Consider the following 17,827-nt stretch of genomic DNA (forward strand, 5'->3'; position numbering starts at 1 on the left):
AATAGACCACGGCACGAGGAATGGAATCCTCTGCACGATACACAGTGACGTCTATAAACACATTGACATCTAAAAGATCCCCTCGGCGTAGATCGTGCACGGACAGAGGATGAAAGAGACCAGACAGCGCATCGAGTCGGAGCACACTCAGTGGGGCGACGGAGGAGCCCTATTCCATGATCAATACCGCGCTGCATGATTCTGACCCGGGAAACACTTACACTCTCTGGTTGGCGACGACGAAGATAAATAGCAGTGGGTAGACATGAATGGGAAGGCGGCAACGATAACTGGGCTTTGCAGGCATCGGCAATTCTTCGAAGTGCTATGATCTGCTCTTCGAACTTCTCCTTATCGTTGTCATTACCGTGAACAAGTTTCATCCAGCGCACTCGTTCATCCCCGACGCACTTGGGTCGTCTAAACATATGTTGTTAGAGCCTTCTGTAACCGACACGATAAAGTCAATACGTACGAGACATAGATCCCGTGAATGAGAGCACCAATGTTGAGTATGCCTTGGATTCGAATCTCGACGTGTGATGGAGAAGGAGAAGATATCGAATGGGAATATACGACTCGAAAGGGATAATTGAGGAAATCACGGTCCTCGCAACCATCGGAGATCAATTGCAGCCACCGTAATATTCCTGAAGGGGTCGTCGGGACATATGATTGGTCGGCTGTGCTAGAAGAATTGTCGGAGGTGGATACGACGCGTAGTAGAGCGACACCAGTTTTCCCTGTAAGCGGGGGTCACGATAAGACATAGCCTGATAACATGACAGTGAAGAAAAGCGCACAACGAATAACAGACATTCCGGAGAGTGGATCAAACGTGATATCCAGGCTGACTATTTAAAAGCATGCAACGAATGGGTCGATTCAAACAAGAATAAGCGAGGGTGGACTTCTCTTAACGCGCACTATGTCATTGCCTAGATCCCTTTAGTCAGACGAGCCATCTGGGCGGTGGAAACTTAGAACATCATCGAAGAAAGCGTCGTTTTCTCTGGAATGATCGAATACAAATTTGTCATCTCTATAAACCAAAACTCGTTACCAGCACGAGGGCGTATGATAGCTATAGAGAGGATCTGTGAATATTCACTAAACATAAAAGAAAGGGTACCAAAAATCGGCGAAGATACGTACCTAGATTATCATCGTCCAAATATATCGCCGAAGCTCCCTCTCCCCGAAAACATCACGAGGCTCATTGCCAGACTTCAGATACCACCACAAAGATCGACCAAGCTGAATCTCGTCTATTCTTTGCATGACCTCCCACATCCCATCCTCAGGACCATTCAGGACCACAAGGACTTGCCCTCGAATCGGAGGATGTTCAGCAGGCTTCACGATGTTGGCGATTGGGTTAAGAGCACCAGTCGTGTTAGATGTATCGGCATAAAAAGCGTAGTACCAGTCATCGATGCGCGAGTCACGATCGTAAGCGTTCGTAAAACAAACTGCTTCCTTCGAACCAACGAGATCGTGCAATGATTGAGCGGTAACGGCGCCATCTCGGTCAAAGTCGACGGCGCAAAGGTCGAGATGGTCGATCAGAGAGGTTGGATCTTTCAAGGGGGATAAATGATATGCGTCGGGGTGGATGACGATACCCGACCAATGGAGATCGAGAAGCGGGTCAGGAGGAATGGGGTCGTGTTGCATTCTGGTGTGTAAAGAGGTTACTTGCTACAGGATAGCGTCAATTGTTAGTATCTACAGAGCGCACGCAGTAACATCAAAAGTGTCTTTACCGGAAGTGTGATTCGCCAGGTAGGATTGTCTCTCTTGATCTGCTGGTACACCCACGGCATGCTATTCTTCTCCGTGGGCCACGTTGCGAAGACGTGTAATAATGCGTTGCAGATTTCAGAATCGGGCGGGTCGTACATTGTATGCTGTTGTGTTGGAAGAATCTTCGTATGCAGACAGGGCTTGATATACTCGAGTGCAACAGAGTCGAGACTAATCCAGGCTGTAGAGGTGACAATCTATCTGTATATTCATGATCTGGATCAGCAGCCTGCATAAGAACAAAAGATATGCTCTCGTGGTGAAAATGAGAGTACACGTAAATGGATCGTTACAAAAGATCTTGAGGGTTGTGGAGCTGGAGGAAAGACGGCAGACGCAGCCTAATAGACGGTACGATACGGCGGCACGTATGGCCAGGAAACGGGACAAGCTCTACTACCATTTTATCTCCCCCATGGCGCGCGAAAGCCGACTAGATGATGGATAACAGCACACTTCTCCTCGTGTATAACACGGCCTAAAACCTGATGAGTCATTCCTATTGAAAGAATCAAAAATTACATACATGCACGACTCTCCTGTAGTAGGAGAGGCCCCTATACATCTCGTCTTCTTTGACCTACACGAGAGACAGGCAACTAGAGTGGGCAATGCAGGCTCTAGGTCTCGATAGTCACTCTGAGATTCGATGGGTACTGAACTCGGTCGCAACGAGAGCCTTGTAAACTAATAAGACACAATGAAGTTTTCAGGTGAATAGACAAGTACCTTTCATGAGCATGTTGCCTAGAAAAGGAACTTGGCGGTACCACGGAATCCGAAGTGGCCCACGAAAGGGGGTGAAGTCGGAAAGGCTGGAGATAGTAGAAACCCAGTATGGATTCAGTTGAGTACGATGACAGTATCACCAGAGGTACAGACGTCTGGTGCGGATACCCGAAAATCATTTTCTGTTGGGTCATTCTGTGGCACAACGATCCCCGATTCCGCTGAACAGAGCTGGCTGAGGACTTCTATCTGGACCTCGATTTCGCACTGTAAAGACTTTACATGGTTAAGAAGGCGAAGCAGAGTGTTCTGCAATGGGGTCAATAGTACTACGCTTATATGAGTAAACCTCACTCACCAAAATGCGTCTGTTTGTGTCCATGGACGATACAGTCAAGTGTCGTCAGGTTCAAGTCGCGCCCAATGGCAGTGCGCTTCGGATAGTGATCGCGTCACGTGAAGAGCGGGTGGCACAAGTAATCACGCCACTCAATTGCGATATCCACGGCCGACAAAGAGACATTAACAGAAACGTAGCCTTTTATTTTTATAAAGTAAGAAAGAAGCTGGTTTTTTTTTAATATGTAGACGGAATCAGAGTGATAAGACGCAAAAAGGAGACAAAGGAAGGAGGAAAAACTAGATCGACACCGCAAACTCCCGAGAAACTGGATCCGAAGACAAAGCGGTAGCCTCTGGTCCTGCCTTCAACAATGAGATGGAAGACAATTCAAACATAGCTTTATACTCCACAAATCCCTTCTTCTTCGCCCTAGATTTCTCAGCCCACGACTTATTAGGATTAACATCTGCCGTCGAGAAGCGAGAAATCTCAGCCTCTACGAGAACCAAATCTCCTTCTTTCAAGTCCTCGACGTCCACACGAGGCATCTGAGTCTTGAGCGTATAACGCCGGGTCGCATCGTAACACTCCTTAAAGGGCTGTATCTAGAAACAACATTATAATCGATGCACATCAGCAAGCGTCGGGATGAGCATTCACTATAAAAAGGACGTACCGCCATCTCTCGTTGTCGAGGAAGCTGCTTTTGTTGCCAACGCGACGCATATATACGGCGGTGTGCCGTGTCAATGGCTAAATGGATAAGCTGAGACAAGTGCCGAACGATAGAGACAAGAGAAAGACTCACGTTCCTGTGGTTTCGAAAAGTCATGCAAGACTTTGAAGTTGGTATGCAGACTATGCTCTGTCAGAGGTGCCAAGGCCACCGATACCTTCTTCTTTGGAGACCCATCGGGTTCAAACATGTAGTGGCGTCCGATGAGCGCGGTAATCCAGACTGTGACGGGCATGTCATGTCCACGAATACACAGCTTGTTCGCTGAAGCATTCTCTGAACCGCCCCAGGATAAGTCTGCGATTGGAAGACATGAAATGGAATAGACGTGATCCTTTTCGTTCTTGTACTGTAAAAGAGCCGTGACTCGACTGAGACGAAAAACAGTCAACTTCGATATGGAGACATCACTGACAGCGTACGAACCTCTGAAGTTTGGGCCCAAAATGCCCAGGGATAACGTACGTGGTGATAGGGTTCGTAACAGGACCTACTGGGGCTGTGGAAGGTGGAGGACTGGAAGGCGATTTGGATCGATCGGATCCATGCGAATCGGAAAGCGAATTCCACGGTGGAGACGATGGTGGGACGTCGTCGGATGTTGTGCCTTCTGGGACGTGCTCTTTCTCGTTGGAGTTCGACGAGAGAGGGTTTGGGTCTTGGTCAGAGGTGCTATCTTGGTTAAGATGATGCTCATCCTGGGCGGAGGCATTGACCTCGCCCGAATGGTCCTCTTCGTCCGGTGGGCTACGCCACGAAATCAGAAGGAAAATGCCTATAACACAGATCATTGACGCACCTTCGATCGACATCAGGGTCAACCCTTCAATCTCTGTAAGTACAATAACATAGAAGTGCATTAAAAACGAGCTGACCTTGCAGTATCATGATAATTTGCTGGACTATCAGGAGGAGGACTAAGATTCTCATCATCACTATAGAAATGTAGGTCAGTCAAAAAGTTTGAATACACAAAGACGTCGAATTCACGAATTCGTGTCTTGTATGATTCTAGCGGCTCTTCAAAGCAGATGTCAGCATACACACGCACTAAAAATCAAAAATGAAACGCACCTCGTCCGTTTGGCAGGACCCTTATTCGTCTCAGGGGGATGCTGATCGTGTGTGTCGATGATTGATTGTAAAGAACGTTTAGCTGGTGCCATATGTAAAAGATACCGGAAAACTCGACAAATACCTTCGTCCTTTATACAGACCAGTTGCACGCCATATGATGCTGAACACGATGAATCCAATGAAGGCCCACGTATCTCTCACCAGGATACGATGCCATACAGATACGATGTCAAGGCCACCAAGACGAAGAAAAACGCCTAGAAAGTGGAGCAGAAGATTTCTTTTGCATTCCAGACCACATACAATGATTCGGGTTCAAAACTTCTGGGGACACGAAAAAATTTAATACCACAACCAAAGCGAAGACCATAAACGTAAATGATGGACTCACGGGGCCATACCAACGATCCCGTGCATTCTATACCTCAAACGCAAGCACGACTCATAATAAGGCCCATCGAGAACAGAAACAACCTGATGCGGCCGGATAGAGAAGACCAAGAGAGTAAAATCCACTCCAACTATTAAACCTAGGCACGACAGATCGTCCAGTGATCACGCTATAGTTCAAAGAAAGAGTGGCCAATGGTGGTCTGCCCACGTAATACCGACATCATCGGTTGAAGAGCACACGACCAAGCTCCAGACTAGCGACAAGTAAGTTCAAAGCCAAAAAATTGAGGTATCTCATAGCGTAGAACGAGTGCTGTCAGCAACTCACGTACTACTCCAGAGTCAACTTAGACACTGGCAGCCACCAATGAGACCATATCAGTTTAGCCCCAAGTCTCGAGGTCTAGGTTCGAAGCGTGATATATTGGGTCGAGGTCATAGAGCTATGAGACTCGGGATAGGTCACTGACAAGCCAAGATGGGGTAAACGACGAAGGCGACTTGGAAAAGCCAGGAAAGATAATCGAGCGCTCGGCGTGTGATATTGACCAAGAACGTGGCTCTGGGTACGCACAGTGGCGTTGGGTGCCACATGAACCTAACTTGTCGCCTTCCCGTCAATCTCAATGTACAATCCGCGTATATAACAGCCAGGAGAATCAGAGTGACAATGCACATACTAAATTCATGGCTTTTATACAAGGCATGACATTACTTAGTTCCTTTCTGACTTGCAAACTGAACCGAATCACTCATGACTTTTCTATCTTTCTGCTAGATCCTATCACTCTCGGTCTCGTCCGCGACGACTACCCTTGCGACATTGCGCGCAACTCTTCGGAACGCACTGAATGGAACGACATGCCCAAGGAATCATACGTGCCGATTGGCATCGACGACCTGTTCGACTGGGTCAAGCTCCAGGAACTTACCTATTCGTCGGATCCCTCGCGGAAATGGGAGATTGTGCACGTACCCCGTCCGATGAGCGACAGTTCACCGGGTCGTGTATCTCTCCAACGTATGACCATCCGCGTCTTCGGCATCGTTGGGAATCTCAATCTAATGAATCTAGGAAACTGGGATAGGTTAGTAATCTTACTATTCGTCGACTTCGCTGTACTCATTGACTGTCACTTATCCACATAGAACTGAAGCCGGCGCTGCAAAGGCGATGCAGTTCATCTCCCTCAGAGCAGGTCCCTTCCAACTGCAGTTCACTGCACAGCAAGCAGCACTCTCCGATCTTCGAAAGATGGTCTTCAAGCTTCTCGGAGAGCACGAACCGACCAACGGATACAATCCCGATGAAATGTTCTTTCACCGAAGGGCGCTCAATAAGGTGCGTGTTATGAACCTCATCGACTACCTACATTAACATCGCAACTGTCAGGTTGATGGCTACGGTTTCCAGCGTCCTCTTGCGCCCCTCGATTCTGATGAGGCTCGCCTCGCATCCATCGCCAGCCGCTGGACCCCGGCAACATCGCCTTCATACGGCCGGAAAATCCACGACGGATCCATCAAGAGGAGTAGTCCTGGAGTTTTTAACCGCGGTGACTTTGTCGACGTTACCGCAGCAATCGACATCGCATCACTCGGAAGATCGCCCAGGGATCGCAAGACAAACGTCCATTTCTCTTTCACTCGGATTGTGAGACTCGCCACAGCTGACGACCTCGCTGAGGTGACAAACAGTCTTTCGAGCACGATAACCGCACGCTAACATTCTCCTCAGGTACTCGGCCAATCCGTTCCAAATGCAGCTGATGTTCCGGACATCGAAGATCAAACGCTCGACTTTGAAGAGGAGATAGATGATGACTCGATCCAATAAGGTTACTTTACTTGATGTTCTATAACAATCGTAGACTCTGTCCCGTTGAAAAAGAGAATATACACGCCAAGGTTTGCTGACTCCACTCGCGATGCTCGAAAATTTTATATTGTACAAAATGCATAGTTTAGAAAGCTGTAGTAAACAATACGTCAAGCTCTGATATAAATGAGTCCAAATCCCCACCGCGAATCGGACCAGCCTCGACTTGTAACAGACGATCTCTGACTATGCCAAAGGGACAAGGGAGAAGTGTGGAGAGAAGGGTGCGTATATCCATGCGTGTGTTCTCCTCTAATGGTCCCGTATAGATATATCGGATCGTATGAAGGCACAGAAAACGTATCGGATTGAACAGAACCAACTGTATGAGCCAAGAAAGAAATTCAAGGTTGCCAGTGCATATCAATGTAGTCAAAGATGACCAATTGCAACACAGAAGAAGGTCCACGAGTGACATTGTGTCAAGGAGAGCCACGGTGGATGGAGATCCAGTGCCGAGGACGTCGCGCACTTGCGTAAGATAGAAACTGGATGCATCGTCGTCCACAGTGCGTGACTATAAAAAGTTAAGTCAGACACAAAATCAGAGAATGTAGAATGTGTGCGCACTGAAGGATGACTTCGATGATCAAATTCCCACGAAGCATGTATAGTCAGTCTACGTCTCGGTGTGTACATGCTATAAGTAACAACACGAAAGAGTATGGGATCGAGTAGAAGTTGTTGGCAATATAGCGAGATCTCGTCGTACAGAGTCGGGACGGAATGAAGGTCAGGGCGCGGTATTGATAGATCAGAATGAGTGAAGTATAGATGAACCGTAGATAAAGGACGAAGGCCTGGCGGGGAAAGATAGTCGATGGCTGAGCGCATCTGGAACAGATCTCCGGTCAAGTCTAAACCCCTCAAAAGTGGGACCAATCGAGGCAGTGAAAACGTGGTAGAAGGGAACAACCAAAATCGATCCAAAAACGCCATCGAAGGCCGCACGCAAACGAACAGAAACTGGAGGCACGGCATTGTCTCCAGTATGGTATGCAGTAGACAATACACTGTAGCCGTGGTATCGGTAGGGGTGTATGAGTCGTCAAGCCGAAAAGATACCAAGGTGGATAGCCGGATAAGACGAATAAAATGTGGCGTAAGACCAAAACTATCAAGGCGCAAAGCCCGTGATCTCGCAAAAAAAAGATAATGAAGAACGAAGAAAGGAACAAGCAACCCATCCGTGGGTGGCTGTAGAATGACCTCACGTCCGTACGACATGACCGCAAGTCCCTCCGAGTTCCAAGACAAAGAAATCACAGACCACACGTCTGGAGGGAAGGAGGCTATAGTCAAGATGGCAGACAGTGGATATGTGGAGGTAGATGCAGTGGCAGATACAGCGCGCTGATGAAGAACAGCATGATGCCATGACTGGACGATAGAAGAACGCGGCTCTTCTGCCGCGTTGTCTCCTCCCTGGAAGCAAGTGGATGTTCCCAGAGACCAATCTGAGAACGACGCGCTGAATCAAAAAAAAAATAGGGAGTATACTCACCGCAGAAAGTACGCCATGACGTCCACAAGAGGAGATAAATGTAACAACACGACGGACAATGTCGATGAGGAAGATTTGCATGATGGTAATAGGATCTCGTCGGCCGTGAGCATTTGTTCGCAAGGAAGTTTCGACATGATTGTCTAAAACTATGGTCGCTTCTACGTCGTTGGGCATGATCAATCTACCAGGGAGAGAAATATGGATGTCAATACGAACGAGCGACCACCGAGAGGACTTACGATAGAAAAGCAGTGGTGAAGGTGCAGGAGAAAGAGCGAAGGTTCTGGCATCCCCGTTACAATACACTGATATAGGACAATTAGGGGGCACAAAGACAATTCGTCAGACACATCATCAGAGTCACCTGGCTCTAGTATGACTAAGATCGAAGTCTAGATCACTGCCTCGGATACGGGGAGCGGCATGTTGATATCCATTACGGAGAAAAAGAGAAATCCACTACTAGCTCATGCCATGTCCAAGCACGTAATACGTATGGCGTAGAATAGCACACCAGAGAAGATTTCGTAGCACTCCGACTAGCGGCTCCTACATATGCCTCATCAACAATTGTTCCAGCGGACACGATCACGGCGGATAGAATACGTTGAAAGCCCTATAGCTAGCTTTCAATCTATAGCCATGTCAAACTAAACCAGCCATAGCAGTATGACATGACGATAGCCAAAGAAAAGGTGTAGTTTGAGACGATCTGAAGCATGCACAAAAGCACATGATCTTCGATAAGATAAGATTACCGGCGTTACAACGGCGCCCTAAGTGTGTCATGAGATAGACGATCCAGCCTGTCAAACTCGTCTCGTAGATCGTGCGGCAATGGTTTGGTTACTCTAAGTGTAGGGAACCACCTCAGAATAGCAAGACCTTCCAAAGACTTCACGCGGGATAACATCACGTAGGCACTCTGTGCACTGCGACATCCCGCCAAGTCTACAATAACGGTATCCAGAGATCGGCCCTGTGCTTTATAGTCAGTGTAGGCATATGCAGGTAAGAGAGGAAGCTGCCATCGGCTGAACGAGAATTTCGTCTTATCTTGAGATGTATAGTCTACTGCTGTTCTAGTAGGAAATATAGGAACCACGTCTGGAGGTATGTCTTTAAATCTTAAACCACTGCCCGGAACATACACATATGCACATGTTGCGACTTTTGTGCCATCTTCTGCTGTGTCCCACTTGATGTGTTGCACTATACCTTCAGCTCCATTTACTGTCTTATGCCCAATATCAACATTATCCGTTATCATCACCTTCATTCCTTCAAATAGGGGCAACTGGCCGAGTGAATCGTGGGTCAAACTAGATCGTAACATGAGCATCTTCCGACGGTGAGCTCCCTCAAATACCTTTCCGTACCGCTTGTCGGTAGCAACGAAGTAATGTAGTGGTTTACCTGCGGAAGCTGCTTTCACTCTAGCCATTCGCACGTTGATAGCATCCCGCAAGGTTTTCTCTGCTACAATGATTGGACAATCACGGAATCTGGAGAGGTCAGTACCATTTTTATTTGCTTCATATCGCAGAACATTCAATTGTCTATCTAACAGAATCTCGTAATCTGAACGCGTGGTCCGCGAACTTCGCCTATCCTGCCCTTGTCCTCTACGAATACGAGAGAGCATGCTAGAATATCCAGGATCACTGGAATGACGCCAATTCTTTTTCAAGCCTACGACCCGGTTCACTTGCCGCCATAAATACACCCCATACATTGAGGTCTGTCCAGAAATACTCTGCCCTTGATTCTCCTTGAGAGGATGCACGAGGTCGCGCGAGAATAATGACGATTGAGATACAGGCATCAATTGTCCAAAATCACCCAAAAAAATAACATTCACTCCTCCAAAAGGTTTGTCTGACGTTTTGTCCTTCCATCCGCGGGCAGCTTGAAGTCGCTCTGAAACGTGAGCTAAAAATATCGCCCCAATCATAGAGACCTCATCAATGATCAAGTAATCCACGTCTTTCCATATATTAGTCAATGCTTCCCAATTCACGCGCTGATTGTCCGACTTAGGTAGAAAGGTCAACGCATGAATGGTATACCCACCGATAAGGACGGACGCGATACCTGTTGGAGCACTCAACAGAAGCCGAGAGCGAACATGACAACGGGTGAAGAGGTCTACGATGGCTTTCACTACGTGGCTTTTTCCCGTTCCACCCTCACCACCAACGTACATAATCAATTGCTCTGCTGTTCCTCGCAGAAGGTGATTGCCTACAATGCGCAATGCCGCCTCTTGTTCGATGTTCCCGTCGATGTTAAGATCCTTGAGAACCGCAGCAATAACCGCATCTGACGCTCTTCTGTAGGCACTTTCTGGCGATTCCGAAGGAACCGTAGGTATTGGTGGTGGCCGCGCGCGCTCGCCAAGCAATCTGTCAACATAAGTTCGTGGATCGTAATCTCCATAACATTGATTCTCGGCTTCTGCCAGGGTCTCACTGCGTGGAGACGCTGTCGGTCTCTTGTCTTTTCCGTACGCATCCATGAGATCTCTCTGTTCTTTCACCCGCTCAGCGGGATACACGGAGTTATCAAGTAAGATACCACTCCCTTCATCACTGGGAGACGTGTCCAAGACTCCGGACAGCTCCATGTTCCTTAAAGTGTCCTGCACACGAGTGTCAGCGTTAAGTATCTTTTCGTTTTGTCTTTCTAATGGATCGTCATCTGTATCCCCTTTCAAAAGCGCTATATCATAACGGTCATCGTTCATGACAGAGAGCTCAAACAGATCTGCATTGTCTCCCAGCTGATATGATGTCTCCGAGCTATTGATCAAAGGGGCGACTTTCTTAGCACGCCTAGCAGAATCGTAAGATTGCCGAGCATCTTTACATTCTTGTCCTATATTCATATTTCTTATGACGTTCGCTAAATGCGGAGGGAACGCATACGATTCAAATGCAGCACGCCAATTTTGACCAGGAAGTCTGATATCAGATGCAGATCTCCACGGCTTGAACAAAATCAACATAAGGCGATACCAGTTCTCCGCCTGGAACTCACTGGACTCTCTACGAGGTAACTGAGGGCCTATCAAGACAGGAACCAACCGCTGACCTATTCTGAGTCGATTAACATGTGTATTATATAGCGGGTGCGACTCGTTTAACAATTTCCCTCTAGCTACTCTGGGATTAAATATTTTGTTCGCTTGGGTACAGGGCTCCATCTCCGTGGTCGCGACGAAATCCCACAGAGCAATACTATCAAAAACGGGTTTCTTGCTACGCAGCCTATAATCCGTGACAAGACTATGGTGAATAATACCGGCCTTAGTGTAGGCCACAGAAACTTCCTCTGCCATATCGCTTACTCGGTAAGGTGCGTTTTGGGTACTCGCAGATATATCTACTTCATCGAGGTCATCAACGATGTCCATAGCTGGGAGACTAGCATCAACAGCATCCGGGACAGACACCGCTCCATCATCGACAGCTTGCACTCCGTCGCTATCTGGTTGACCGTTGGACTTGAAATACCTATCGAACTCTCCCCAGTACAGTGTTTTAAACGTGTGGCTTTTATAACTATCACCTCCGCCCACGAGATAGCTCATGACTTGCTGGTGCGATATTTCTTGACGGCCCATCATAGCATTGACAACTTTCACCATCAGGCTGCGTCGCACGCGGTCTGCATCCACTGTTTTATCCTGGTAATATTTCGCTTCATTCTGCCTGATTGCCCAACAAAGCGACTGTAATCCTAAATGCAATGGTAGAGAGCCTTTAGTAACGTAGTCTGTAACATAGTACACTAGAGCTTTAGCTGCCTGACCAGACCCAATATATTTAACATCCATGTTACACTTCATCAAAAAGAGAACTAGATCATTGTAATTATTGATCCAAGGGTGCAACCTTCACAATAGAATAGAAGAAGTCTCAGCGTCCAATTCCGTGAGTAGACGAGTAGTACCATCAACTCTCATACGACAGTGAGCATCATCATGGGGCTCTCCCTCGCTGAGATATTTCCAACATGTAGCTTTATGTTCGTGCCAGTTACACGCTACGGCGAGGTCAGAAACAAAACTCTTAAAGCTTTCTTGAAAACGGGATCGTTCTTCTTCGGAAAGATTATCTTCAAGAAAAGGTGCGTCTGTCGCGCGCGCATCATATTCTAAGGTCGGTTTGGGCCACTTTCCATCGGTATCATCGTGAATCATATGACCCATGTCCGGAAGCTCACATTTAATGATAGACTCGAGCCATCCGAACATAGCATCTTTGAAAGCTCCGTCTTCGGCCATTCTGTCTCTGAGAGCCTGAGGGTTGGGATTTCCCTTGAGCCATATCAGCATATGACAATGCAATGTACCTCGCCCTTGTGCTTCAACCGTACCGAAATACGCATCACATGTCCCAAATATACCTGGCTCAGATCTCCCATATCGGAGGATGTAGTCATTAAACGCCTTAATCATGAGATCAAAGAATATTGCGGCAGCCGCAGGATGGTCAGCAACATTTTTTGCTCGCTGGAACTTGTCCATATCTGCAAATGTGGATTCACTTTGACCGGATAATATATGCATAAGCTTGCTGTGAATATCAGCCGGATTCAGAGTAACGAATAATGCTGGACATCCATTGGACTTCAACAGTCCTCTAATCTCGTTCCGCAGAGCGATTCGACGGCCGTTGGACCCTCTAAGATCCTTCGCTACCAGACGAAGCTTAGCAAGTATCGCTGCAACACGACGTTCACCTCTGGAAGAAGGGGTGAGTGTTTCATCTTTCATCCAGCGGTCGTTCATGTCTTCGATAATATCTTTGTTTTGAGTAATCTCGTCGGCTAGATAAGCAAGATTGGAGGCCTGCGTACGGAATTGAAGGCTGCGTGCTGCTTCAAGCTTCTGTACCGCGTTCCAACAGACATATGCAAAATTCGGATCCCTTTCGAACGGGCTATCATACCTCATCATTAAATTGCGTGTTTGATGATACATCGGTATGATAGAATCACCAGTGCGCGCTGGATGGTTAAACCCACCTATACCCCAAGGATCCGAATGAGGAAACACAAACGTCAACATGCGTGGATCTCTATCTGGAAACAGCTTGGATCCCGGTTGCACAGATATAAATGGTTTATGGTCCAAAACCCACTGCAACGCGCGTACTTTTGCCGACTGGTGTCCGCAACCCTTCGATACGGTGTTGGAGAAACCAGTCACCTCAGTATACGTCTCATTATCTGGAATAAGGAAGTCACGTCGCTCATCTGATTCATAACTGGAATTGACGGTTTCAGCTTCGGAACTCGCGGTCGGCATGTATTGAATCTCTAAGGTGGACGGAACCCCAATATCCTGGCCAGGCAAAAAACCGGGACCAGAACAAAGAATATCCAGGTTACGGCGACTGAAAGAAACATTAGCATCTCGATAATACGGGTTATTTTCCAGCAGAAAACGAAGCATTATCTCGACACGGTTTTTCGACACTAGCAATGGTGACATTTTCCGAATCGTTTCCATCTTAGGCCTCCCTCCCTTTCCAATGAAAAGGACACACATGGTAAAATGAACATCCTCCTTGGATGGGGGTAACAATTGATGGAGTGTTCCAATATCCTGAGGAATAATAGCCACATTATTCTGGCAAAACCGCTGCGGTGCTCCGGGAACACCCCCTCTATCTTCGGTTATTATATGGGAAATGTTAGTCGCAGTACATGCAGCAACTAACAGCTTCTCGTGCATAGTAGCATCCCTAAAGGCTCGACCAACTTGCTCGGGAAGGCGCTTATACCCATAATACTGATAATTAGCAATGGCATCGGCAGGCTGTTTTCCTTTCTCTAACATATGTAGGCAACTCGTACAGATTGAAATATCGGAGACACACTCTGTGTCATGCATTCCCTGTGGAGACAAAAAGGCGCGCTCATATGCTTCGAAATTATAATCTTCAGGCCATATGTGACAAGGAATATCGTCATTCCTCAGCAAATGCAAATCGATCTCATTTGCGTCAATCACCGAGAGCTGAGAAGGAAATTTCTTCTGATCACAGACAGCACAAGCGTCGTACACGAAGTTACTAGGATCCATATTGTCCTGGAACTCGCGAATTATATCCAACCTGACATCTTCACAGCAAACTTCTGGAAATTTATCGTAAGGAAGGTGGCTGTCACCCTTAGGGAACTCCAGACTTTCTGCAGCTTGGTTTATGGAGAATACGGTTCTCAACGACGAAGCGGGTGCGCTTGCATTTCGCAGCGCGGGATCAGTCTCGTCAAGCGGCTCTTTAATCCCATGTAAAGACGAGAAAATCTCAGAGTGTTCACAGATTCGATTATAGGGCACAATGCGCTCAGAGGACAGGGTTTCGAACAGGAAATATTGCCCTTTACACAATGGATCACACACATGCAGTCCAAGCGCACGGTATACATCAACCTTAGTGTCGCGCGCACGCATTCGAACATGGTGAGCAAACCCAATTTTTTTGTAGTTGGGCTCTAGTAAAAAAACAACACTGGGATACCAACAGATACAAATCTTTAACGTGAACGACAACGTGACGACCTGAACGACCTGAACGAACGAGACGAACATCATCTAAGCTCCCCAACGCGATAAAGGAGTAAAAACTCGTCAAGCGCGATGGGGACACCGTTCTAGACGATTGGGGTGCCATAAAGATAGCTTCATCGGTGACAAGGACTTCGCAATCGTCCTCATCCTCAGCAAAGTCCGTCGTAATCTCTCTGCCACCTCGTAGGCGAAACGGACGCACTATGTACAAGAACGATGAAGAAGAAAAGAAAAATGGAAGTCACGAGAGCTGGGAACGTACAATCGTCAGAGACACCATCACATTCCACGTCAACGGACCAAACTAAAAAGCAAAGAAAGAAGACAGATAAGCCAAATCGTCCACTGCTTGGGATCAGTGTTATAATACGCACCAACAGGGATAGAAGACGATGTTGCCAAGGAACTATTGTCTGTGTGCGTAGACACGGAGGATTCAGAGGCCGTGATTGTTCCTAGGGCCCTATGAGTTCGCTGAAAGACTGCAGCAGCACTGTACAACTCAACCGCATCTAGGGCACAACCTACGACCGCTGGGAATATAGCGGCAGTCTATTTCCGGTAGCAGAAGAACAGGATAATCCATAGGGAGTGATGGGCGAAAGGCGAAGTCTGGCGCGCTGAAATCAATAAACCAAAAACCACGACGTAGAAGGAATACAGCACATACCCAGCGGACAGTCACAACCATTGATTGAATATATATCACATAAATATATGCGACGGCGCACTCGTCGTCTCAGATGAGGTCTATCAACCTGATGACGTTTAGCAGGGGTGTCAACGAGCTTTGTGGGGGGAGAAGTCATAGCGAGATAAAATTTGCGGCGCCAACGGTACGCAGACTGGGTTTAAATGAAGGTATCGACACAAAAACACGTGGGCGCCACGGCCAAGCCGAGGCGCCCACGAGGCGCCTGCTCCACAAGGCGCCCGCTCCACAGTCCAGGCTCTACCACGTGATGAAAAGAGCAGAATTACAGAGGCTCTGATGGCTGCCGAGATAGGAAATATTTGGCTGGGGCGAACCCATGTAGAAGAACCTGGTACCTGTAAGGACCAGGAACACCCCCTGAGGACGACACGCATTGTCTTATAGAGCTGATAGTACTTTTGTAACGGAAAGTACTATATATATGGGACATGATAGCGTAGTCGCGGACCATCACTAGGGTATTTGATCAGACATTCACATAGATATGTCGAGCCCAGAGTATGCACCACCGGGAGAGTCTGCTGCCGACCTATGGCTCGAAAGGTTCGAACTTTGCTGGTGTCTTCGTCGGTGGTGTGGCCTACGGTAATATATACATTTCATGACAGCTTGACCATACGCTGATATAGGCCGTTTTCCACAGGTATCCATACTGCGGTCTTCGCTGCTGCTACATATTTCATCATTTCTGCTTACAAGGCGTTGAAAAGGCTACCGTGGAGCTTCCTGATATTTATATTTTCTCTCTTTACTCTTGGAACGATTGACATAGCCTGTAACACGAAATTCGGAGATATGATGTGGATTGACGATCGCAATATCCCCGGAGGCCCGAATGCCTGGCTAGAAGCAGGCTACTCGACACCTGTAAATGTTCTTGGGAGCGCGTCGTATATATTCTCCAATTTTCTCGCAGACGCGATGATTGTACGTTCTTTACATGCCGCATTCAGGTACACTGCTGACATTTGGTACAGATATATCGCCTCTGGGTCATCTGGAGCTACAATTGGTACATCATCATCATTCCGATATTGTCTTTCTTAGCCTCCACTGGTATGACTGGCACTTGACGATTTGAAGACATTTGCTGACATTCTGATGCATCACGTCTTGCCAGCTCTTTCCATTCTTACGATCTACGAAACCGCTCAACCAGGCGCAAGTCTTTGGTCGCACATAACACTTGGATTTTCCGTGCCGTACTGGTCGCTTTCAATCGCTCTCAATATCCTCGTCACTTTGGCTATCGTCTACCGCCTTGTAGCCATGAAACGGCGAATCGGACGACTCCTTAGCCCGGCACATTCTCGCATGTACACCTCACTGTCGTCGATGGTCATCGAATCCGCCGCTCTATACTCCATCACAGGGATGATCTTCATCATCTGTTACGCGAGATCAAGCAGCGTCCAGAATATAGTTCTGCCAATTCTTGGTCAGGTCATGGTATGTCCTTTCTCTGCCGCATAGACTTCCCTTTGTGAAACAGGCGGGTGCTCATTATAACCATCTCATGTAGTGCATCGCCCCCGAACTTATTATTCTTCGTGTTGCTCGCGGAAGAGCATGGTCCTCCAACACAGTTACCCTCCTCGAAGGGACCACAGCTACGGGTGTCAATGAAATCACCACCTCCTTGATATATCAAGGAAGGCGTAGTATACTTAGCCATTGAAACCAGAGGGTTCAGTAAAGTGACTCGTCTCAGTACTTTAGAGTACTGAGGCTTCTGGGGCACTATGGTATAGTACTGTGCTAGTAAAAGTGCGCAATGCTGGTTTGTGGGTACTATAGTACTTTTGCTCGTTGTAGTACTTTCTGCTGGTATAGTACTTTTCGCTTGTTTAGTACTTTCTGCCAGCCTAGTACTTTCTGTTGCCGCAGTATTTTCTGCTGGTGTAGTACTTTCCACCCTCGTAGTACTTTCTGTTGGCGTAGTACTTTTCATCGGTGTAGTACTTTCCGCCCTTGTAGTACTCTCTGCTGGCATTGTACTTTCCGCCGGTGTAGTACTTTCCGCCCTCGTAGTACTTTCTGTTGGCATAGTACTTTCTGC

The 17,827-nt window shown here is 47.4% G+C and overlaps 5 protein-coding genes across 5 annotated transcripts; 2 read left to right on the forward strand and 3 right to left on the reverse strand.

Moving 5' to 3' along the window:
* Positions 1-1,155: 1,155 nt before the first annotated feature.
* STEHIDRAFT_157904 (uncharacterized protein) lies at positions 1,156-4,780 on the reverse strand (the record flags this gene model as incomplete). The annotated part of the gene is made up of 10 exons (XM_007305301.1): positions 1,156-1,701; positions 1,767-2,003; positions 3,187-3,483; positions 3,555-3,631; positions 3,687-3,985; positions 4,041-4,361; positions 4,414-4,437; positions 4,490-4,549; positions 4,605-4,634; positions 4,689-4,780. 10 exons carry the CDS (start codon positions 4,778-4,780, stop codon positions 1,156-1,158), a joined length of 1,983 nt encoding a protein of 660 aa, XP_007305363.1.
* A 991-nt stretch (positions 4,781-5,771) lies between these two features.
* On the forward strand, positions 5,772-6,921 carry STEHIDRAFT_111876 (uncharacterized protein; the record flags this gene model as incomplete). Its single annotated transcript, XM_007305302.1, has 4 exons — positions 5,772-6,172; positions 6,234-6,426; positions 6,478-6,738; positions 6,823-6,921. 4 exons carry the CDS (start codon positions 5,772-5,774, stop codon positions 6,919-6,921), a joined length of 954 nt encoding a protein of 317 aa, XP_007305364.1.
* Positions 6,922-11,990: 5,069 nt separating this feature from the next.
* On the reverse strand, positions 11,991-12,368 carry STEHIDRAFT_34259 (uncharacterized protein; the record flags this gene model as incomplete). The annotated part of the gene is made up of 1 exon (XM_007305117.1): positions 11,991-12,368. A coding segment is annotated over one exon (378 nt), but the record flags the coding sequence as incomplete, so codon positions are not given.
* A 711-nt stretch (positions 12,369-13,079) lies between these two features.
* On the reverse strand, positions 13,080-14,027 carry STEHIDRAFT_60102 (uncharacterized protein; the record flags this gene model as incomplete). Its single annotated transcript, XM_007305201.1, has 1 exon — positions 13,080-14,027. A coding segment is annotated over one exon (948 nt), but the record flags the coding sequence as incomplete, so codon positions are not given.
* Positions 14,028-16,268: 2,241 nt separating this feature from the next.
* STEHIDRAFT_157908 (uncharacterized protein) lies at positions 16,269-17,446 on the forward strand (the record flags this gene model as incomplete). The annotated part of the gene is made up of 5 exons (XM_007305303.1): positions 16,269-16,353; positions 16,412-16,695; positions 16,746-16,824; positions 16,889-17,217; positions 17,291-17,446. 5 exons carry the CDS (start codon positions 16,269-16,271, stop codon positions 17,444-17,446), a joined length of 933 nt encoding a protein of 310 aa, XP_007305365.1.
* Positions 17,447-17,827: the final 381 nt, after the last annotated feature.

The sequence above is a fragment of the Stereum hirsutum genome (genome assembly GCF_000264905.1).
Source record: "Stereum hirsutum FP-91666 SS1 unplaced genomic scaffold STEHIscaffold_9, whole genome shotgun sequence".
In the NCBI taxonomy this organism is placed as follows: Eukaryota; Fungi; Basidiomycota; class Agaricomycetes; order Russulales; family Stereaceae; genus Stereum; species Stereum hirsutum.